Source organism: Nomascus leucogenys, chromosome 2, assembly GCF_006542625.1.
Source record: "Nomascus leucogenys isolate Asia chromosome 2, Asia_NLE_v1, whole genome shotgun sequence".
In the NCBI taxonomy this organism is placed as follows: Eukaryota; Metazoa; Chordata; class Mammalia; order Primates; family Hylobatidae; genus Nomascus; species Nomascus leucogenys.
Window position 1 is genome coordinate 148,760,111 of NC_044382.1, and position 23,298 is coordinate 148,783,408.

The window sequence follows — 23,298 nt, forward strand, 5'->3', positions numbered from 1 at the left end:
CTGCAGTAAATGTAAGTATTTGAAACAGCAGACTTGCCGGGCTAAGGAAGAACTCTGTGATGCACCTGCACTCTCTTACTGATGCATCCCACTCCTGTCTATTAAACGTCTGCTCAGTGCCAGACAATGTGCAGGCAATGAGTATCCGAGAGAGAGGGACAGACATCATGCCCGACCTAATGGAAAATGCACACCCGTCATTTTAAATCCACAGAAGCTCAGATCCAAAAACAACAGAGTCTTAGATTTGCCTTTTCTGGGTCTCATTTGGCTAAATTCTGACAGCTGTCACACATTCAGAATCATTAAAATGTAGTTTTCTGTGCTTAACTTTCTTCTACCGATTAACTTTCCCCAACTCATTATGGTGGTCCTGACCTTGGTCTATTCATAAAAAACCATAGAAACCATTAACTAGATGGCTTGCTTTTTATAGGAGCAGCACAATTTTATCTACTAGAGGCATTGGCAATTTGGATTACATTGTAAATAAATTTATCCAATGCAAACATTCACCAATCTGCATTGCATTGTAAATACATTTTCCCAAGTAATTGTTAAGTGATGGCCTTACAATCATGTTGGCATAAGACAAACAACCAGAGAGAGATTCAGCAGCTTTGCAGTAAATGTTGAAGAAGGAAATGGGATTTGCAAGGGGACAGTTAGCCTGGATTAGATGGATGGAAGGAGAGGGTCGTTTGGTGAGTCAAAGAATTATCAAGGAATTGAATTTGTGATAGACATTAAGTGTTGGCCGTACCTATGTAGATATCTATGTTAGATGTAAGTATTCAGCTTTTTGCCCATTCCCTGAGGTACACATAGTCCCAAGAAGGGGGCTTATTTATATATAAGTCAACTATTTCTAGATAAAACAGACAACCACAGCAATCTCTGTGTCATATTGCAGTAAAGATTTATTCGAATGGATTGGCTGAGGTTTTGCTGGTCTGATCTAGGCTGGGGCAGTCAGATCTCACTGCAGGTCTGAGATGGAATGGATTGTCTCAGCTTCACATGGTTCTCATCTTTCGTGGACCAGCTAGACATCCAGGAAATGTTCCTTTCATGGAAATGGCAGTGGCATAAGGGAACAAAGGGCTCTTAAGACGTATGCTTAGAAGTGCACACTGCCACCTCCATCTCATTTGATTCACTAGTGCAAACCAAATGGACAAGCCGAAAGTCTAAGTGGAGTATGTTCACTCTACCTTTGATGAAGCAAGAATTAGATCCAGGTAGAGGTGAAGAATTAGGGCTCAAAGCAAATCTACCATATTCATAAGTAAGTTTTCATTCATCTACTATTGCATAGGCTCATGTTATATGCGAGACACTGTGTGGGGCAGCAGGAGAGATGTCCATGTCATATTCCTATACCACTCACTAGTTAGGAACCTGATAAAAAGAGTTCTTTCTCCCGTTATCTTCTATATGTTGTGTACAACAGTCTGCTAAGAAGTCTCTCTTCCTCAATTCTGGCCCTTAATTCAATCCATCTTGCGATGTGGCTGGAATGATCTTCCTAAACTGTAAATTAGATATTAAACCTCTGTTTAAGCGTTTAAATATTTCCCTCTTGGCAGTAGGATAAAGTTTAGTCTCCCTAAGGTTGATGCTTCAGCTGGTTCTCATCTGAACCCCTAAACTGCCCAGCCTTGCCTTCTGCCATTCCTCTGGTTACCAGCCACTTCCACAAATGCCTTTTTTTGCTTCACTTTCCGTTTGTTCTAGCTCAATGATTCCTGACTTGGGGACCAGAGGACTTGGGGACAGGAGGGCTGTGAAGTCATTGTAAGAAATCTTACCTAAATGCACAGTAAGCATTGCTTGTCAAGTGAATAAATAGTATCCACTGACACAGACACAGGCACTGTTGTTTTGGGCCTTTACCTAGATGCGATTGTAAAGAATAAACTTCAAATTCTGCTAGAAGGAAGGCTTGAATTATGAGCTTTCCTTTGCAGTTATTTCTTTTCTCATCAATGGATATGAAAAAAATACAACATCTGCAACTTGGAGACCCATGATGGTTTTTGACACATAATGGAAACCAGCAGTGGATCCCTTGTCTCTTCTTTTTTATTTTTTATTTTTATTTTATTTTTCCTTCAGACAGGGTCTCACCCTGTCACCCAGGCTGGAATGCAGTGGCACAATCTTGGCCCACTGTAACCTCTGCCTCCCGGACTCAAGTGATCCTCCTACCTTGGCCTCCTGAGTAGCTGGGACCACAGGCATGTGTCACCACGTCCAGCTAATTTTTGTATTTTTTTTTGTAGAGATGGGGTTTCACCATGTTGCCCAGGCTGGTCCTGAACTTCTGGACTCAAATGATCCACCCGCCTCAGCCTCCCAACGTGTTGGAATTACAGGCTTGAGCCACTGCACCTGGCCCCCTCGTCTTTTCTTAAACACACCTTGATCCTCCATACCTCTGGCTACCTTGACTGTGTTTCAGCACCCCCTGTAGCACATTGTAACATAATTTCTCCCAATTAGTCATATTTTCTTAAGCATACACACCATGCATCATAATTTATTTCCCTGTTGCTTAACTCACAGGCTAATATGCAATAGGCACTTTAGGGATATTTTTTAAATGAATAAATAAATATTTGTGAGTGAGTAGTGGAGAACTCTCTGGAGCATTGGTTTTCGAAGTATACATTCCAAGGGCTTGTAAAACACAGAATGCTGGACTCCACCGCAGAATTTCCAAACTAGTAGAACTAGGGGCCTGATCCACCTGGGAATTTTCATTGCTGACAAGTTTCCAGGTGATACTGATGCTGCCGGTCTTGGGCCACAGTGTGAACATCACTGCCATACTAAATTGGCACTGAGATGATTCTCTGTGTAAAAATAACCCCAGCCACTAATTTTGGGTAAGGGAGACACCTAGAGGGGGGTTTTAACTGCTTCTTGTTCAGAGAGTAAAAATTAGTATCTGAATGCCCAGTTTTGCTTCTCATGGGGGACTGACGTACTAAAGACAATTGGGCCAATTTAACTGAGATGGTCTAAAAGTCACCCCTGGTTTCATCTCCATTGCTAGTGTGGAAGTCATGCTTGTATTAAACATATTCACAGAGGACACTGTATTAGGGCAGAACCTAAAAAGATGAAGGAGTATTTTCTGTCTTAGATGTGTGGGCTCTGCCTACATCGAGGAAATTCAGAAGGATATCACACCCTGTGTGTCCTCCACAAAAGATCTTCAGACACCCACAGGCTCACACACGTTCTTCACTGTGTCTAGTCCTGGTCTGGACTATTGTGAGAAGACCTTGCATCATAGGGAGCTACATGTGATGGGCCTCTCAGCACCACACATGTTTCAAGACAAAAGCCACTTAATTCACCTGCTCAAACCAAGTCTTCTAAGCACCTGCCATGCTCCAGACCTTGTTCTGAGTGCACAGCAGTAAAAATACAGAAATGAGCTTATATTCCAGAGGAAGAGACAGACAACAAGCCAACAGATGTAATCACTCATTAATTATTGCTACAAAACAAATTACCTCAAAATGTAAAGCAATTGTTTATTTTCAGGTCACATACCTGCTGATCAGCTGAGCTGGGCAAATTCCGCTGGGCAAGCATCTGTGGGCCTATGAGAGGCTCATCTTTCCTCCTAGGACCAGCGGGATAGCCCACAAATGCTCTTTTCAAGGCATCAGTAGGAGCTTTTGCGAGAGCAAGCTAAAACACAGAGGGTCTCTTGGGACCTGAGCTTATAACTGGCACCCCATCCCTTCTGCTTCATTTCCTTTGTCACAGAATTTGCATGGCTAAAGCCAAGGCCAAGGGGCAAAGGGCACAGATGCAGGTTGGAGTGAAGGATTGAGATGACAACGCAATCAACAATGCGTAGCAGAAGGTCAAGTAAAATAGGGGGCCAGGAAGAAACACGAAGCAGTGTTTGTGGCTTAAGAGTGATCATGAATGCTACGTTTGGTCAGCATTTTGGTAGCCAGGGAGACTTGTTGTAGGATGGTGCATTGTCCTAATCTTGGGTGTTTTTAGCAGGTGTTCCCATTGTAGGGAGTGAGACATTAGCATGAAGGTATGTTGCAGTGCTGTATGATATGGGCTTCCGTGCATGCTGTCCAAGTGGGTCCCGGTTATCCAGGTCCCCAGACATGCCTAATCGCTGCGTTGTTGCATAAGGGCTCCTAGCTGGATTAATCCCACTCTATACAAATGCCTCATCATAGCAGCACATTGAAAGCATAACAAAATTTGAATACATTGTCTGTGCTGGACTGTATGCCGGTCACCCCCTCCCCCACCACACACACACACCCATGTGCTTGTATGCATACACACAGAAGCATACACGCACTCACACAGCCACACCCACCCACTGTGGAATGCCTTCATCAACATCAGCCAAGGACAGGAAACAAGCTCAACCCTTGGCACCCACAGGAGGCAGCTGCTGGCTGTTGGATTATTCCCTCAGTGCCAAAGCTAGGCTGATGCGTCTGGAAAAGGGGTGTGAACCTCGAATGTGTCTAAAGGCAGACACAGCTTCGTGAAGAGCCCACAGATGCTACAGTAGCTGGGGCTTGGTCGGGGGATGATACGGGGTAGGGGGTGGAGTGGGGATACGTAGGGTTCAACTTTAGTATTTATTTGCCACGTCAATCAATTCATCAGCCAAAAAACCCCTATTAGGGAACTGAATAAAAAGCAAAGCAAAACAAAGGAGAACGGATTTCTTCTTCAGAAGCCTTTTATCATTGGAATGCAATAATTTTTCTTCTGTCTTTGTTGGACAAAATATGATCTCTTGTTCTTTGGTGAAATGCATGTTCTCTGGAAGTCGAGAGGAATAGATAATAGAGGGGAAGAGAAACATCAATATTTACAACAGTCCTGGGAGTGTTATCATGTTATCATTCCCATTTTATTGATGACAAACTGGGTCTTAGGGTACAAAAGTGACTTGCCTCATATAAGTGGAATCTGAAGATCTCAGTTCAGGTCTTATCTTTCTGACAAATCTTTTTCCGCCTTAGTAGGCTCGGCATGTTTGGAACCTCGTGGGATTACAGAAGTGAGCCTCAATGCCGAACGAGACTCCAGAAGTCAACTCCTCTCATTCCTTAAAAGCCAATCTGTGGGGATTGAGGCAAGGAAGGAATGAAGACTGGCCCTTTGGGCACACCCACCTGGAATCAGGCAAGGTTCTGCCTGCAGCAGAACAGCCCAGGACAAAAGCCTGGGACCTTCGCAAATGCCTGAGCAGCACTTTGCAGGGGACAGAGTCGGCAGGATTTTTACCAAACGACATCCACCTTAATTGGTAGCATCAGACTCATGAGGTCTTCCATGGCTTGGGCATCACAAATGCTCATTACTGCTCATACTGACAATGGCTTCCTTTTATGTATAGTTGATGAATTTGAGGACAAACCAGAGAATTGCCCTTGGCCAAACCAAGCTGTCTCACCGAAGATTTTTCCCCTCCTTGGGGAAATACTGGGGCAAAAACACATCCGGGGAAACCAATCTGCCTGACACTGGCAATTAAATGCTCCAGGCTTAAAGGGACATGGCACTTTTGCACATGGCTCATTGGCTAGATGTACACACGCTGCTCCACCCCAGCAACAAGGGGGTCAGTAAATGCAATGCTACCATGGTCCCAAAAGGGGAAAAATTGGAAGTATTTGGTAATCAGCACTAAGGACAAGGGAATGGGGAGACAGAAGGCCAGTAGAACTATAAAACCCACAGCAACGAACTGTCCTTAGAAAGCAGCCTTCGACACTCCCTCCTCTGAGGGACTGCTTCCCTTAACTGAGCTGCTGCAGATGGAAACCTAGCTAGTTCCTCATCTTCTGCAGTCTAGTCCCTTATTGTGGTCTATCACCTCCCAAGCTGTCCTCTCCTCTCTTTCCCTATCTTTGTGTTGCTAAGCCATGGACTCAGTTTAGCTGGCCCTGAATTACAAGATGGCGCCTTCCCTGGAATGAAGAAAAGTCCAGATATTTCAGGATGCCTTGATTTGAAGCCTGTTTGACTCAAAAGTTCTCTGGTTTACTCCCACCTGTGGGAAATGTGAGGATAGATCTCCACACACATGGATTCCAAAGTGTCATGATCTGTGACATCATCTGTCAGACCGCATTGATCAGTGGCTCAGGGACAGACGACTCTATTTAGGCAAGGAAATGAGTGGGTGAAGCAGCAAGATTCACCTTTCCCAGTTTCATCTGGGGGTTGTTTTGCCAACATTGCCATCTGTTGGGCCAGTGCTGGCTACAGCAGCCAAGCTTCAGACATCACTGCATCTTTATCAATGACCTTGGGACCACAGGAGGTGACCTTCTGACCAAACAGCAGCCAATGAAGGAATCTTAAAAGGCACATCACTTTATATTTATTCAGTGGTTATGTCGTCACTTAATCCTCACCACAACCTTATGAGTTCAGTACAATTTGTATTTTCATTTTACCTGTGAACAAATGGAGGCAGAGAGTTTGAGTAATTTACAAGTAAGTGGCAGATCCGGGGGCTGTGCCTAGACAATGTGGCTCCAGACTCCTTGCCCCTCCCCGCCTTCTGCTGCGTCTTGATTGAGTCTAGCCATCTATTTCTTTAACACACACTAATTGCTGTCCCCATGTTCCAGGCCCTGTGCCAGATGCTAGAAATATATCCCTGTCCACTGGATCTTGGCATGGTCCATAGCTCAGTGTCCTGCTATTTTACATGTTACATAATGCATTTATTCCAGTATTTAGCCCATGGAAAATAATGCTGAAAGACATTGTATACACGTTTCTACAACAAAACTATGTAACTTATGTTTCTTTTATTGCTTTGGCTATCAGGAAGCTCTTATCCAAATAAGAGCAAATACATTAGAATTTGGGCTTGTCATTTCGGTTTGCTGAACTTTTACTTCTGGCCCAGATTTTCTATTTCGGTTCGTAAATTCTATTGCACATATGTCCTTTATTGTAAAACACCTGAAATTCTTTTTAAAGGAAGGCTGCATGGAAATGATACAGTAAGGTTTCCCTGCATTTTCTTAGATACCTACTAGGGAAGGCAGACCTAGATGTCCCTCTTACCCTCAGTCCCAAAGCACCCCATTTATAAAATCCCTTAAGCAGTGACTACTGCTGTTCTGAGTACCGGGAGGTAGTTTAGAGCTTCTGAAAGGTAACATCCATATAAAAAAAGAAGTTCCCTCCAATCCCGATCCCAGCTTTGGTGCCAGATGCACATTTGAGGAGTAGGTGGCTAGTCACGCTCTCACCTGAGCAGTTAATAAAATCTATCGCCCCTTGATGGAATTTTTTCTGCACGCTCGAATTGATCTGTCCGCTTTGTGATCTGTGGATGGCAGGGAAACACCAAACACCATCGTTACTTGGGCCACAATGGGGGGAAAAAAGGAAAAAAAAAAAAAATCCACTGCCAAGGCTTGCCAGGCGTAGAAAGGGCTGGAACTGCTGGGGTCATTTTATTTGATTTATTGGGAATAGAGTGAATATTATTAACATTTTAATAAAGAGAATCTTTTTGCACTAGGCTGGAAGTGGCCGCCAGTCCCGCTTGCAATTCCATTCTCTGGAAAAGTGGAATCAGCTGGCACTGCCCAGCATGATTTGTGAGGCTGAGACCCAACAGTTCAAAGAAGCAAATGGGCTGCCACCTCCGCGGGGCTCGCTCCTCGCGAGGTGCTCACCCCGTATCTGCCATGCAAAACGAGGGAGCGTTATGAAGGAATCCGTCTTGTAAAGCCATTGGTCCTGGTCATCAGCCTCTACCCAATGCTTTCGTGATGCTGCTGCTGATCTATTTGGGAAGTTGGCTGGCTGGCGAGGCAGAGCCTCTCCTCAAAGCCTGGCTCCCACGGAAAATATGCTCAGTGCAGCCGCGTGCATGAATGAAAACGCCGCCGGGCGCTTCTAGTCGGACAAAATGCAGCCGAGAACTCCGCTCGTTCTGTGCGTTCTCCTGTCCCAGGTAGGGAAGACGGGCTGCCGGGCGCGCGCCGCGCCCGGTTTCTGCATTCGGATCGCCCGGCGCGGGCAGGGTGAGGGGGCTTTCGGGGGGTCGGGGCCTCCGGTCGCGGCGGCGAAGACAGATCGGGGCTCGGTAGGGAGGTCATTCCGAGCCCAGAGATCCTAGGCACCCCCCCTCACACAGGGTCCCACTCTGGCGTGTGTGTGTGTGTGTGTGTATACGTTCGTTCACGGGAGGAGGAGAGAGCTCCCAGTCCTTTTTTGCTGGCAGGGGCGACATTCTCGCCCACATCAAGTGGGGTAACTTTGCTTCCCTCCTCCGGAGGCTCGGTGCATTGGAGAAAGACTCTGTTGGAGGCGACTTCAAGGAGCCGCGGTTTCCCCCAGCCCAAAGCCCAGCGGCCGAGGCGCTGCTCGGGTCCGGATTGCGGGCTGCGGGGCTGGAGAGGCCGAGCAGGCACCACCGACTTCCCAGGGCGCCCGGGCCCCCTGGTACAGCCCGGCTGCGCGCTAGAAGGCGCCTCGGGGCAGCAGAGAGCCGCAGCCCGGCTGCTGCTTTCGCTCAAAGGCGCCGGCGCCGGCCGCACCCGCATCGGGGTCCTTTTGCTCCCAGACCCCGGACCCGAAAGGGCCGGAGCATGTCCCCCGCCAGGGCGCAGGCCCCAACCCCCCGCACTCATATTGTCCAGCCAGCTGGAGCTCTGGCCCGATCCCGGGCTGCCGCCTCTGCTGCCTTCCCTGAGCGGGAGCGGAGCGCAGAGAAAAGTTCAAGCCTTGCCCACCCGGGCTGCAGCTGCCTGTTAACCCTCGGAGCGCTGCGGCACGAGGGAAGGGCCCGCCAACCGGGAGAGGGGGCGAGGGAGACGCGGTCCGCCTGCAATCACCTCTGTATCTCAGAGATTTCGGGAAGTTTGAGTGCAGGAAAGCAGCGCTCCGAGGCCAGGCCTGGGGTGCTGGCGGCTGCGGGGGGCACGCCCAGCGCTGCTCAGGGGCCTTTGGATTCGGAGAGCACCCCGATCCAGTCCCCCATCGCCTCTCTGGCAGGCGTTGGGACTTGGAGTGAGCTGGCAGCCTGCAAGTGGGTGGATAGGAGCCAGGGCAGGCCAGGGCCGGGCAGAGAGGAGGGAAAGAGACAGGGAGTGCCTCAGGGTGCTAGGAATGAATGTTGAGTTCCTGGCCCGCGGGGGTAGAGGCTCAGGTGTGAGTTTGCGGGTGAGAGGGAGGGGAAGGGAGTTGGGGTCCCAGGTAGGGACTGTCTGGGATGGGGAGACTGGTGCAGCCTTCTAAGGGAGACCACTGCTAGAGCAATGTTGGGGTTAGACTTTGGAAATGGGCTAACATCTCAGAAATGCAGTGATGGGTGATAGTACCAGGGGAGATTCAAGTGCCTGGCTGCTGAGCCCGCTGCCATGCTCCTGGCTCCTTTCTTTCTTGGATATAAAGTCCCGATTGAGGACTGCCCAGTTATAGCTCCTTTTCTACCAGGCTTTGATGGTTGATTATCTTGGGGTCCCCACAGCCTTGAGTCTTGCCATGGATCCCCAGCCTGGCTGTGAACCAGTTTTCCAGATGTCCTGTACCCTGAAGACCCCTAAGGCTGTATGTGTGTGTACATATACCCCAATTTAGCAAGGCGGTTTGGAGCATGCCTCAGACAGAAAGGATTCAGACAGATCCTTCCTGCCATCTGCTAGTGGTACCAGCCTGGGCAAGTTGTTTAACCTCTTTGAGCTTCCAAGTTCTCCATTGTAAAATAATCTGCTGCCTTCCTAGGACTGCTGAGTGGATAGGATTGCATTCAACAGGATGTCCTATGCAATGCATGCCACTCTGGGAGCTGTCGGTGTCTGAGAGCACTTACCATTGCCTTGTCCAGGACTTCACAGTCCTCTTTCTTTCTTGGCAGGTTTCAGCCTCAGTTCAGATTCCAGGGCTTGCCCAAAGTTGTGCCTCCTTTAGAGCAAGACAGACCACGTGACAGGGCCCCAAGATCGATTTTTATGCACTAAGGGCTCTGCGCATGGTTCTTTTTGCAAATGAACTGGTGTGTCTCCTCACCCAGGGCCAGGCTGGCACAGGTGGGTTCTGAAGTCTCACTCTATTTATTTAGACGAAGGAAGCAGAGATTTTGCAGTGAATTGAAATGATTGCCCTGAGAGGCTTATTTCTGTTTTCAATTGTTATGCATATCAGAGCACATGTCCACATTAGGATAGTAATTGATATCCTGGTAGCAATAGTACCTCACAGAAAAATCATTTTGATGCAATCCAGTTAACCAGCAAGGAGTTCAAGTGCAGAGCTCTGTGTGCCATAGAAAAAAGTGGGGAAAGTCTTGGAGGCTTTGAGTCGACAAGCAAAAACAAAACTTTCCTGAGGCAGAGAGAAAACAGAAGGGAAAAACAATGTAATAAAGCAAATTAGTCACTCAGCCCTGGTGGTGTTCAGGCAAGCCTGTATGTTTTTTTCCACCACCGTTGTAAAGCATTGGGTCCGGCTTTGGAAGCCATCAATCTCTGTAAGCTTATGGGTTTGGTTGTTGTTTTAGGCATTTTGGTAGGAGGTGAGGAATTCTAAGCAACAATGACTGGAAGCTGGCACCGTTGAACAGTCACCTCTCCTATCCCCTGGGGTGTTTTGGGAAAGTCTGTCCCAGAAGCGGCCTCTGGAATTTGCCTATGATAAGTAATGAGTGTGAAACAAATCAAGAAAGAAATGAGCAAGAAATTCCGTGGTAAATGTGATTCCCCTCCCTATTTGGGTAGCACTTACAACTAACCAAAAGTTCTAACAATGAGTGAGTAATCCCCCAAGAATTAGGAATTTAGGGAGTGGTTCAGGCTTGGAGGACAGTCACTAGGGAGTGACTAAAAATGTTCCATGGAATTCTGAGATTTCGCTATAAAGTGGGGGGTTCTCTCTTGGGGTCAGAATCTTGATTTTCAGGATTTCCAATGAGAATCAGTGTCTTATAGTGCTCCTGCAAATTTGTGTGTTATGTTTTAAGAGCAGTGTTTATTTGCAGAACCTTTTGGATGAGGAAAAAGACACAGGGTTGAAGAGAGTGCGGCCCCCTGACCCTCTAGGGTCAATACATGACAGCCTGTAAGATTTCCAGAGCACTAGGGAAACGGAATATGTAGTGGAAGGAGTCAGTGATAGAGTTCACCTGTCTGAATATTTTTTTTTTAGCAAGTCCCAAAACAGGTTTAATAAACTGCAAAGCTGAGTATGTAATCTGGAATTTGTGTAATTCCACAGTCTATACTAAAAGTCCCAACAGTCATGTTAGCTGATCGCTCCTACTCTGCCTCCCTCCCTTCTCCCCTTTTCTATCTTTAGCCCTTGGGTTTTCCATTAAGTAAAATCTATTTCCTTCCAGAAGTATCCTCTATGTGTTATAGTGAAATTGCCCAACAAACCAACATACTCGATAACTGCATTATCTAAAAGTATCAGCGCTTGGATGTGTAAATTGAGCCTCAATCTGAAGTTCAATGTTTAGGTTAAAGTGTAGCTAGGTTCTTGAAAACATCCTTATTTCCTTCCAAAAATACAATTGCTTGGGGAGTCTAGTTAATTTATATTTAGTGGAAGGTAAGGAAAAGGACAAACTGTGGATTTAATTTACACCTGAATGACAGTCATATCATCTAAGTAGCCAACAGTGTTTCTATGTGCACATCTGAGTGTGTACATCTCTGCATTTTGATCTTGTAATACCTGTTGAAAAATTTCTCCAGAAGAGGGCTCCATCCACAGCATTACAGAATTCTGAATCTACAGCTCATTTTAAAGAACTTCAATGTAGCAACTCCATCCAAAACTATTCTCCTTATTCCACATTATTTGCCAAAATCACCCCCAAATGAGAAATCCTGCCATTTTTCACTGTCTTTATTTCTTTCTGTGTCTCTCTCTTTCTTGCTTTCTTTCCTTCGCTCTCTTGCTTTCTCGCTAGGTTTCTTCTTGCTTTCTTTTCCCCTATTTCTTTTCAACTATTGTAGTTGGTTCTGCTCTAATTCATTCTTCCACTCTGTATCCCCTCTGAGTATTGGAGCAGGGAAATTTTCAAAGATCTTTGTAGACAATGCAATATGGAATGTGAGGAAGTTCTGAAATTTCCTGGCATTTGACTTTGGTTGGACTTGATTTTATTCTTTAGGTAGCCAAAAGGCAGGAACAGTTCTGCCTGTGGAAGGAGATAACCTTCCCCCTTACATAACCACCCAGAAGGGTGACTCCTGAGCTAGGTCCACTCATTTTCCAACACCCATTGAAAAGGAGAAGGAAATAACCACCTGTCATCCAATTACAATAATCAGCTGGACAGAATCAAACCAAGTGACAAGTGGTTTTGGCATTGTTTCTGTTTAGCTGTCAGCCAGGTGCCCACGCACCTGTGAGAATCTGACCCTCCTGAAGGATGCTGCCAATATAATTCCCCACAGCCTGCTTCTTCTGCAGCCACCTGGGATCCCAGGCGTGGCTCCCCAGGTATGAACAGGCTGCACAGACAATGGCTGGGCTGTAGGATCTCTCGCTTCTGCAGTAGGCACTCAGCAGTGGCCTTATTCTAGAGTTAGGGTGGAAAGTCATCTTTCTCTGCTGAGAGAGGCAGCTTAGGGGAAGGCAGGAGAGGGGAAGAAAGGACATTTCTAACTTGAAGTGCTGACTGAGCCAGGGTCTGTGGAGGTGAATGGGTCACCCTGTGGCTTAGCAGGTTGAACCTCGAGACATCTGCTTGGTGGTAATGAAACTCATCTGTCCCAACCCTGCAACTCTGGCTTCTGGGCAGAGGTTGCCAAGTAGCAGCCACAGGCTAAATTTAGCCGTGGATGCAGTTTGTTTGGCTCAAATGTTTTGAAAATTGTACATTAATAAAAAAGAAATCTAAGTTTCTAGGATTTCTGAAAAAGTCAGGTCAGGCAACCCTAGATCCACACTTGCACATGGCTGTACTTGACAGCGCTGACTCACTACTGCCCTCTTCAGGCAGGACCTGCCTTGGTAGCTTCCACAATCCCCACCACTCTACTACCCAGCCTTCTGTGCTCACTAATTTTGCCTGCTTGCCCCTAGGGCTTTTTGAGTTTGGAACCTCTGCTTTCACACATGTTGAGGTTTGATCAAATTGTTGCAGTTAATTTGTCAGCGATGGACTATTTGGAAAGGGAGGGACTGGACTTTTCTCCTTCCCTGTGATTGAATTCCATTGATGTGTGCCTTGGAACAGCATGACCAAGGAGACTGCAGCCCTTCCCTGAGCACATTACTGGCAGCGCTGTTGGACAGGCACCCAGAGTGACATAGCACCCAGAGAGACATAGCACTCAGATCACTGCTTCAGGTGTAAGAGTTATGCAGAGAAGTGACACGCTGAAGCTCTGAGTCAGTACAAGCCCTGGCACACCAGTGTGTTGGTACAAAATGTCATCATGCACCAGCAGCCAAGGGACTCTGAAACCCTGGGATAATACAGAGGCCTGCATACCCTCTCTATCAGCAGTCCTCAACCTTTTTGGCACCAGGGACCAGTTTCGTGGAAGACAATTTTTCCATGGACTAGTAGTGGGGGGATGGTTTTGGGATGATTCAAGCACATTACATTTATTATGGATTTAATTTCTATATTGTTACATTGTAATATATAATGAAATAATTATAAAACTCACTATAATGTGGAATCACTGGGAGCCCTGAGCTTGTTTTTCTGCCACTAGATGGTCTCATCTGGGGGTGATGGGAGACAGTGACAGATCATCAGGCATTAGATTCTCATAAGGAGAACGCGACCTAGGTCGCATGCCCATGCACAGTTCACACAGGGTTCCACCTCCTATGAAAATCCAATGCAACGGCTGATCTGACAGGAGGCAGAGCCCAGGCGATAATGCGAGTGCTGGAGAGCCATTATAAAAACAGATGAAGCTTTTGCTTGCTCCGGGCCGCTCACCTCCTGCTGCTGTGTCCTGATTTCTAACAGGCCATGGACTGGTACTGGCCTGTGGCCTGGAGGTTGGGAACCCCTGCTCTATGTAGTGTTCTACCAATAGCATGGCTGTCCTTGGAGAACAGTGACACCTGGGCTTCATCATTCCACGAGTGTTGCTCCCTCACGGTATAGACATAATCAGAACATGACAATAACTTGCTGTACTTAGACTTGCCAAGGCCTCCGGGAACACTGCTCTAATATTCAGCACCTTTGTAACTTTAGGATAAAGTTGCATCTGCAGCTTTGTCACCTACTTTTTTTCTTTGAGACAGAGTCTCACTCTGTCACCCAAGCCGGAGTGCGGAGGTGCGATCTCGGCTAACTGCAACCTCCACCTCCAGGGTTTAAGCAATTCTGTGCCTCAGCCTCCCAAGTAGCTGGGATTACAGGTGCCTGCCACCAGGCCTGGCTAACGTTTTTATTTTTAGTAGAGATGGGTTTTCACCGTCTTGGCCAGGCTGGTCTTGAACTCCTGATCTCGTGATCCACCTGCCTCGGCCTCCCCAAATGCTGGGATAAACAGGCGTGAGCCACTGCGCCTGGCCAAGTACTCTTATGCATAGGATTCTGTCACATCCTAGCACCGTCCTGGAGCTTGTGTGATGTTTTTATATCTGTTTTAACAGTTAACACCCACGGCCATTCTACACACAGCGTTAATGCTACAATTAATGCTCTCTGGCTCTGTAAATACTAGACTAATCTGTCTGCCTCATCCCATACCAGCAGGTGAGCCTCAGATGATTCTTGTTTTACATAGCTACAGACCCCAAAGATCAGAGTAAATATAACTCCATATACACATATGAAAAAAAGGGATTGTTTTTCCTCTGCCAGTTGCCAACAGAAGTCAAATTCTTGAAAATTAACATTAACAACAGGCACGTTTTGACATGTCATGTCTCATTTCAAAGACACCAATGAGCGTCACCCGATCTGCTGCAGAGACACAAAGACCCTGTGTCTCCTAGCTGAACGCAGGCCGGGCTGGGGCGGAGGGCAGCAGCTGCTCAGCCATCAGCAGCCCTGCCACATGCCTGGGCAGGGCCCGGAAATGAGCTCAGCCTCTGGAGGAGCCTGGGGAATGGAAGGAAGGAATGTGGCAGCTTCCATCCTTGCCTTACGGGGCCTTCAGGCCAATGTCTCTTACCCTCAAGGTGTCAGGGAACCGCTTTCCTGTGTTGTGTGCTTCAGGAACAACGTGGTGGCTGCAAACACCTGAAGCTTGAGCTTCTGTGATCGTCTCCCTGTGGACTGACTGACGTAGGGCCTGCGGAAAGTTGCTGGACACCGCCAGCAGAACCGAGGCTGACTCAGACTGCCCGGAGTATCCCTCCTCAACTGCCATCAGCCGTCGGGCATCTGGGATCATCTAACTCAGGGGTTGCAAATTATGGCCCGTGAGCCATTTTCTGCCTGCAGTCTGGTTTTATAAATAGTTTTATTGGATTATAGCCACACCTATTCATTTATATAATTGTTTATGGCTGCTTTTGTGCTATAACAACAGAGTTGAGACTGTCTGGCCCCTGAAGCTGAAAATATTTACTATTTAGTCCCTAAAAGAAAAAGTTCCCTGACTCTTTATCTAACTTAAAGTTACAGCCAAAGAGGCTTCTGGGAGTCTTCTCACATAAGGGGGGCCTGAGAAGTTCAGCCGTTAGGGGCTTTTCCTCCCAGGCCCCAAGCACTCGAGCAACTTGACTTCAGGGAGATTCACCTGAGACTAAATGGTTCCAATAAATATCTATGATCTCTATGGAGGACCTACTACGTTCCAAGCACCACTGTGTGTTCAGGATACAGTCGCTAATAAAGCAGACTGAGTCTCTGCTCTCTTGGGGCTCACAGCTTGGCAGGAAGGATCAATAGCAATTAATGAATAATTTAAGATGGAGACAACCACGATGAGGGAAGGAAGCCCAGCTGTGTGAGGTCATGCCGTTCTAAGTATTTCGCCTAGGTGTTCTTTGTCTTTCTCCTCCACTAGACTATAAGCTCTGTTGTGGCACACGCTGTGGCTTGATTTGTTCATTTCTGTATTCCCAGGGCTCAGAGCAGTGCCTGGCACATAGGACTTGGCAAACATGAATGAACAAACGAATGAATGAATATAAGAAAGACATCAGAGGCAGATGAAGGATCTGGGTGGCTTCCCTGACAACCTGATGCTTGAGCCCATATCTGCAGGAGCAGCAGGGCTTACAGACAAGACACAATAGAGGGTGTGGACGGGGAAAGGCATTCCAGGAAGAAGGCACAGTCTGAGTGAAGCCTCTGTTCAGGGGAAACACCACACAGCCAAGGCAGTGATGTGAAGTGTGGCTGGGAGGTGCCAGAGTCAATGGGGCCGTGTCAGCCACTGCAAGAATATTGGTGTTTTTCTCAGAGCAAGTGGCAGCCATTGAGGGTAATGAGGGAAAGGTACAGAGTGATGTGATCAGATTTGCATTCTGGCTACAAGTAGCAAATGGGTTGGAGCTGCGTAAGAATGGAAAGAAAAGTCCAGTCTAGGGCTGAGATCATGGGAAGCCGGATTCAGGAACGACGGTGCAGAGATGGGGCAGGTGAGTGAAGTAGACTGATATGGTTTGGGTCTGTGTCTCCACCCAAATCTCATGTCAAATTGTGATCCCTAATGTTGCAGCTGAAGCCCAGTGGAGGTGATTAGATCAGAGGGAGGATTTCTCCTTGCTGTAGTCGTGATAGTTGTCACAAGACCTGCTTATTTGAAAGTGTAGAGCACTTCCCTCTTTGCGCCCACTCTCTCTCCTGCTTGCTGTGTGAAGACGTGCCTCCTTCCCCTTCCCCTTCTGCCATGACTGTAAGTTTTCTGAGGCCTTTGCAGCCATACTTCCTCTACAGTATGCAGAACTGCAAGCCAATTAGACCTCCTGTCTTTATAAATTACCCAGTCCCAGGCAGTTCTTTATTGCAATGTGAGAATGGACTAAATCCTATTCAGATGATCCAAGAGCTGTTTAGGCAGATAACTTGACAGGCTTTGATGGTGGCTGGGTATGGAGATGGCAGGGCCTGGGAGAGGTTAAGAGGCCTGCTTGAGTTCTGACTCTTCCAATTGGCAGGAAGAGTCAAACAAGGAGACCAGGTGTTTGACATTGTAAACAGGGTCGGTCTGAGGGCTTCTCTACGTGGGAGTGTAATCCAGGCTGCAGAACGTTCCCGGGAGAGGCACCTAAGGCCTGCATTACAGTATTGCCAGCAGATCCATTCCATGCTTGCATCTAGGATGGGCACTGTGGGGGTCTGGAAATGCCCTTGAATAAAGTGACCGATGTGCAGTCTCTATAATTAACCAATCTCTGAGACTTTTCATGCACAAGATATTTGAGAGAAACATTGCCAAGCCCTTTAATCGTTTCTTGAACATTCAATCAGCAGCGCTGGAAATACTTCTTACATGAAGCAAATAATGATCTTCTACCCTCAGCAATCGCTTTGCAAATGCTAACAAGCCTCTGCTTCAGCATGTTGGTTGTAGCCTTGGTGACTTATGTTTTTGGTGTAGTAGGAGAATATTCAACTGGGTGCCAGGCAGTGGTATATTGGTAAATGTTTAACAACTGGGCCACTCTAAAGAAACACCCAAACCAAAAAGCAAAACCCAAACCAAGATGCAACCAAGTAATTTGTAGTTCTTGCCAATTTCTGTGGTGTAAACACTCCCATCATGGGCAATTTGAATCTATCAACCTGAGAGTTTCCTAAAAATTTAACGAGGGGCTCTTGCTGCCTGATACTAACTGGCCCCAGCACACCATGGACCTGGATCCTGTTTCTAGCTCACCCCCTCACTAGTGGTGTGACCTTCAGCAAGCAGCTTCAATGTTTGCATCTGTAAAATGGACCAGGTTACTTGGAGGTTCAAGTCAGTAAAAAGATGTTAGAATGCAGGGAAGTCTAATTTGCTGCAAAGATGCATGCAGATTATCTAAATCATTATCACTTACAAGGAAAGAGGTCCTTTGGCCAGGATTCTACAGCTGTCTAATTGGGCCCTGTAAAAATACTTTGATTTAGACACTGAATGAAGTTTGATGTGTGAGAAACAGAGGGTGTACCTCTGCTTCTTGCAGTTCTGCATGTTTTTGCAGTAAGAAAAATTACTGCGTTCTGTGGCAGTTTTGATTCCGAACGTGTCTATCTTGTTTTCCTGCTGTCTTTCCCTTGTTTTCTTCCTGCTTTCCTCAACAAAGATATTTAGTGAGTGCTGTATGCCAGGCACTCACCTAGGTACTTTATCTTCAGAAGCTGAGGTCTGTACAGTTACTGTACCCTTTTTTTTTTTTTTTTTTTTGAGATGGAGTCTGGCTCTGTCACCCAGGCTGGAGTGCAGTGGCGCAATCTCGCCTCACTGCAAGCTCCACCTCCCGGGTTCACGCCATTCTCCTGCCTCAGCCTCCTGAGTAGCTGGGAGTACAAGCACCCGCCAGTACGCCCGGCTAATTTTTTTTTGTATTTTTAGTAGAGACCGGGTTTCACCGTGTTAGCCAGGATGGTCTCGATTTCCTGACCTCGTGATCCGCCCGCCTGGGCCTCCCAAAGTGCTGGGATTACAGGCGTGAGCCACCGTGCCCAAACCACCATGCCCTTTTAACAGATGAAGAAACTGGTAAGTTTAAGATCACAGAATAACAAGTGGTGAGCTAGGATTTGCACCTGGGTCTGCACGTGGGCGAGTACACCTGGGGCCCGTGTCTTCACTCAGCAAGTATTTATTGAGCATTTAGGGAATTCAGAGGTAAACGAGATGAACTGAATCTCTGTCTCATGCAGATTACAGTGTTGTGGGAACAGCAGATAAAAAGTAAGTAGTCGAAATAATTACAAATCTGGTAATCGTTACAATAGGAAGCAGTAGAGACTGCAATCCATTGATGGGAGGAGAGGCTGCTGTGCCCTCCTTTGCTCCTTTGCTTCCTTTCATCTGCCTTGTCTCCCTCTTTCTACCGTCTTTTTTTTTCTTTCTTCCCTTAAATGTTAATACCTACCAAGTATGAAGAATGCTGCAAACCTGGAAACCCAGAGGTCAACACGACAGTCCGGGCCTTCACCAGGAAATGTGCTGGAGCAGAATTTGAGCCTGGGGCTGTCTGGACCCAGAGCTGCTGGTGCCTTGGACTGCTTAGCAGACCTCCTAGCCCTTTAGAAGTGAGCTTGAATCCCTGCCCAGCCATTTACACACTGTGTTGCCTCAGATAAGTGACTTTGTTTCCCTCCTTTTCTGTTTTCCCTTCTATTAAAACAACTAAAAAGGAGAGTCTATGCTTGCCTTGCAGGATTTTTGTGAGAATTAAATAAGTGTATGCTAATGATGTCATCCTATGCTTAAGAAAGGTTTGTTGTATTACTTTTCACCCTGTGCTCCAAGGAAGTTTATGGTCTGAAGGTGTCACGGGGCCTTGGCTTTCAGGATGCGGCTAACTTAAGGGGGGAAATGACTGTGCATTTTATAATGCATGGACATGAAAAAAAATGAAGTTTGCTCCCCAGGGAGGATTTGCCAATTCCCATATTAGTAGGTCCCCCACGATTGTTCCCCTGGGGACTCATGCCTCATAAAATCATTTGATCTGGTGGGATCTGTTCTTCTTAATGTATCTGCCCATCAGCTGTTCCTGGGAGGCTTTATTAGGGCAGTGTGTGTGTGCACGCACACACCAGTGCCGTGTGTACTTAAAGTACCTCCATGTAACCACAATTCACTGTAGCTGCTATGCACTGGTCACCCATGTTATCTGGAATCCTTCCTGCAACCCTTAGAGGTGACTCTTATTCCCAATTTTATATATGATGAGAAGAAGTTCTGAGTGGTGGAGTCATTTGCTCAAGGCCACACAGTCACTGAGAACTGGGACCAGGGTTTGGACTCATGTATCTTTATTTCTGTGCATATTTATTTTCCTTTATGTTGCACTAGTATATAAATTTTCCTTTCCCATTCTCATTACATAATTCTTTCCTTTGTCTATTTTGTTCTCTAGCTCCCTTAAAGTCAAGATAGCTGCCTGGGATGACCTCTTTTTTGATTTCCTAGTCTCTCAAAATGGGTCTGGGCCCTGGACCTCCTGTCTGGGCTATTGATCGCAAGTTTCAGAACAGGGTTGGCCTAGGGTCATTTGTGTTGTTTGTGTCCGTGTCCTTGCTCTTGACTAGGGCCAAACAACCCACCTGCACTGCATGGTTCCCTCAGCAAGAGCATCCCAGTGAGAACGGCCCACAGATGCCTGGGTGTGGCTCACCTGCAGCTTCAACCATGCAGGTAAATTCACTTGCTGCTGTGTCCTGCGGCTGGATGGCATTCTTCCCTAGGGATGCTAAGAAACCCTGTTGCCTAAGTCAGTGCTTCCTGCAAGCTACTCTTTGTAATTCTTTCGCCAAACAAAAAGAAAATAAATATACGGCCTGTAGCTATATAGAGACACCTGGATCTATACTGTGTGGCAATTGGATTGAATCTAACTTGAAGTTTATTTTTGTCTTACCAGACCAGTGTTTTTTCCTCTTAATTTAAGTGCTTTAGTGAGGGTTGCCATTGATTCAGCAAACACGTGTTGAGTGCTTATTATGTACCCAGCTCCATTTTCCATACTAGCCACAGAGCAGCAAGAGCATGGCCTTTGCCCTCCAAGCCTGTTCTGGTGGACAGACACCCTCTCCCTTGACAGGGTCCTCACCACTGTCTGCACTGTCCCGCCACGTGGTGGCCGTGCCTATCTGTGCATTCCCTATTTGGTTAACTCATTGACGTAACAAATATTTACTGGGGGAAGAAAATATCTCAAGCCCAATTCTCAGCATTGAGGGAGGCAGCAGTGATTAAGAAAGATAAGATTGGCTGCCCTCGTGGAGTTTGTGTTCTCATAGCAGAGAAAGACAGTAAACAAGAAAAATAAATAAATCCGGTAGTTTTGCCTAGTGATAGTGCTATAGAAAAATGTTCAAAGGGGATAGTGATGGACGGTGTTGTTCTGAGCTTGTCCACCACCCTCTCTTGGAATAGAGGATTCTTTGTTCTGATGGAATGGCCTTTCTATAGTATAGAGATGAAATATGCCACCATTTGTGAAATGAAGTTAGTAATACATAGATGGCATTTTTGTGTTTACTGATAAAGTGTTGTTGGTCAACTTTTGTCAACTCTCTACTTTCTGTTTGTGTTGAAATTTTACTGTTGGGAATTTACAAATATGGCAACCAATGATTTAAACCAGGGGTAGGTATCCTTTTTCTGTAATGAGCCATCTAGTAAACAGCTGGTTTCTCTTGCAACTATTCAATTCTATCAGTGTAGCATTAAAGCAGCCACAGCCGATATGTAAATGAATGGGCAGGGTAATAAAATGTTATTTACAGACACAAGCAGAGCTAGATTTGGTCCTCAGGCTGCCGTTTGCCAACCACTAATCTAAACCAGTAGCTGCCTTACCAGTTGGCCAAACTTGTTTAAGACAGGGATAGGGCAGAGGCCAGCGAGGGGGACCAGGCATTCTCTTTGGCCTTAGTTGCCATGAAAATAATGGTATTTCTTTAGGGTCACATATCACTAGATTATTTGCATTAACTTTTATGAATGTAAAGATGCTAGTAGTGAGCTATGGAACATAATTTTCAGACTAGCTTTAACATAGGAATAATTTAGCTTTGTAGTAATTATCTGGACTACAATTTTTAAGGTACTTTTGCTACCCACAAGTATCTTGGGGTTAAAAAGTCGCTTGGATTGAATTCCTCTGAAGAAATAGAGACAAAGAACTGGGTTCAGGGGGCTAAGTTGGAAAATGATCTTAAGGTCCATAAGTGAGCGAGTAGGGAGAGTGAGGCCAAGAAGAAGGAAAGCCAGCAAGCCAACAGTGAATGTGTCATTGAGCTGGTCGCAGTCATGGGAAACTGGCTCCTTGCTGCTGGGTCTCTACAAAAGCACTGTGTAAAGCTCATTTCCAAACGGTCCCTCTGCAGAATAGGTGGCTGGGGGTGTATTCACTCGCTCTTATCTTCTGCTGGTCAGGGTTGACCCCTGCCATCATTAACTTCTCTGTGCTTCCCTGTTGAGCCTTTGCTATCAGGGGGAGCAGCCATGACTTTGGAAGCATCATAGCAGAAAAAATGGAAAGGTAGGGCAAGTTGTTGGACTGCCAGTATATGCTCTGGGTAGGGCATGAATATATGTGATTTCTCTTGCCACCATTAGGCGTTACTGGAAACTTCCTCAGTAGAGCTAATGGTAACAGAAAGAATTATGGTAGTGGTAATTTTTAAAACCTGATTTTGGTTAAGCACCCTCCTGCAGATATTCTCTTTCCCACTAGATGGTACCAGTATGCCAAAGCCCTGGAATCCTACCTGAGGGCCTCATCTTTGACATGTGATATATTCTCATTACTTTTCAACAATGAATGAATAAGCCAGTTGAAGTCAAAGGAATCAACTACGCATGTTTTAGGGACAGGAGATGGGAGCAAAGTGGAGGCTGTCTAAACAGTTACCCTCGTTCATGCATTCAGTCATTTATCAACAAATATTACTCAGCACTGACTGAGTGCTCAACACTTTTCTAGGCACTGGGAATACAGAAATGAGTAAGACAGGCCAAGTCCCTGCTCTGGTGAGCTTACGTACTGGCTGGGGGAGAGACAATAAAAAGATGAACAGGTAGGTATGTGATGTCTGCAGGAGGGTGATGAGTGCCATGAAGAATGAGAAAGCAGGCAAGGGTGTAGACAGCGACAGGGAGAGGTCATAGTGCTTGCCTTCCCTGTTAGCTGTAGGGTGAGAGATTATTTCCGTCTGCTTCCCAAACCCAGTTCTTCCATTCACCAACTCCTTATGACATCGCTATTTGGTTTATTTTTTAAATGAAACCAACTGCTCATGGAGGGAAAAAAAAAAAAAAATGGTGCTTGGCAAATGGGTGTTGACTAGTCAGGGCCCATTGCAAACTAACAGCTAACTTAGTGGACTGCTTGCTGGCTGATTTAATTCGTCTGGAATATTTCTTAATTGCTATTGTTGTTGACACACAATAGCGTTGCATTTAACCCAGAAGTTAGACTATAAGGTCAGGGTTTAAGGCAAACACAATTGTCATTAGTCTTGAAATCTTTTAAGTTGCCCATTAAAGTACAGTAGGCATGGTTTAGTGTATGTAGCCCCATGTTGTAATCAATATGGAACAATGTATAATGCTCGCAGTAATGTACAGAGCATAATAAAGAATATAGGCAAGATATAATTTTATAACATTTAATTGCAATATTTACATTGTTCTTTTTCTCTCTCTCTTT

The 23,298-nt window shown here is 46.2% G+C and overlaps 1 protein-coding gene across 3 annotated transcripts in view; it reads left to right on the top strand.

Annotated features, from left to right (window-relative positions):
- Positions 1-7,652: 7,652 nt before the first annotated feature.
- Positions 7,653-23,298, top strand: part of CDH13 (cadherin 13) — a 1,172,242-nt gene continuing 1,156,596 nt past the window's right edge. For 2 of the 3 annotated variants that reach the window (XM_003272479.3, XM_004087454.3), the window contains exon 1: positions 7,653-7,996. In XM_003272479.3, the coding sequence (XP_003272527.1) occupies positions 7,952-7,996 (45 nt within the window). In that variant the 5' untranslated portion in view covers positions 7,653-7,951. Of the gene's footprint in view, positions 7,997-20,170; positions 20,277-23,298 lie in introns of all 3 variants that reach the window. The other variant, XM_004087455.3, reaches the window with a different exon arrangement.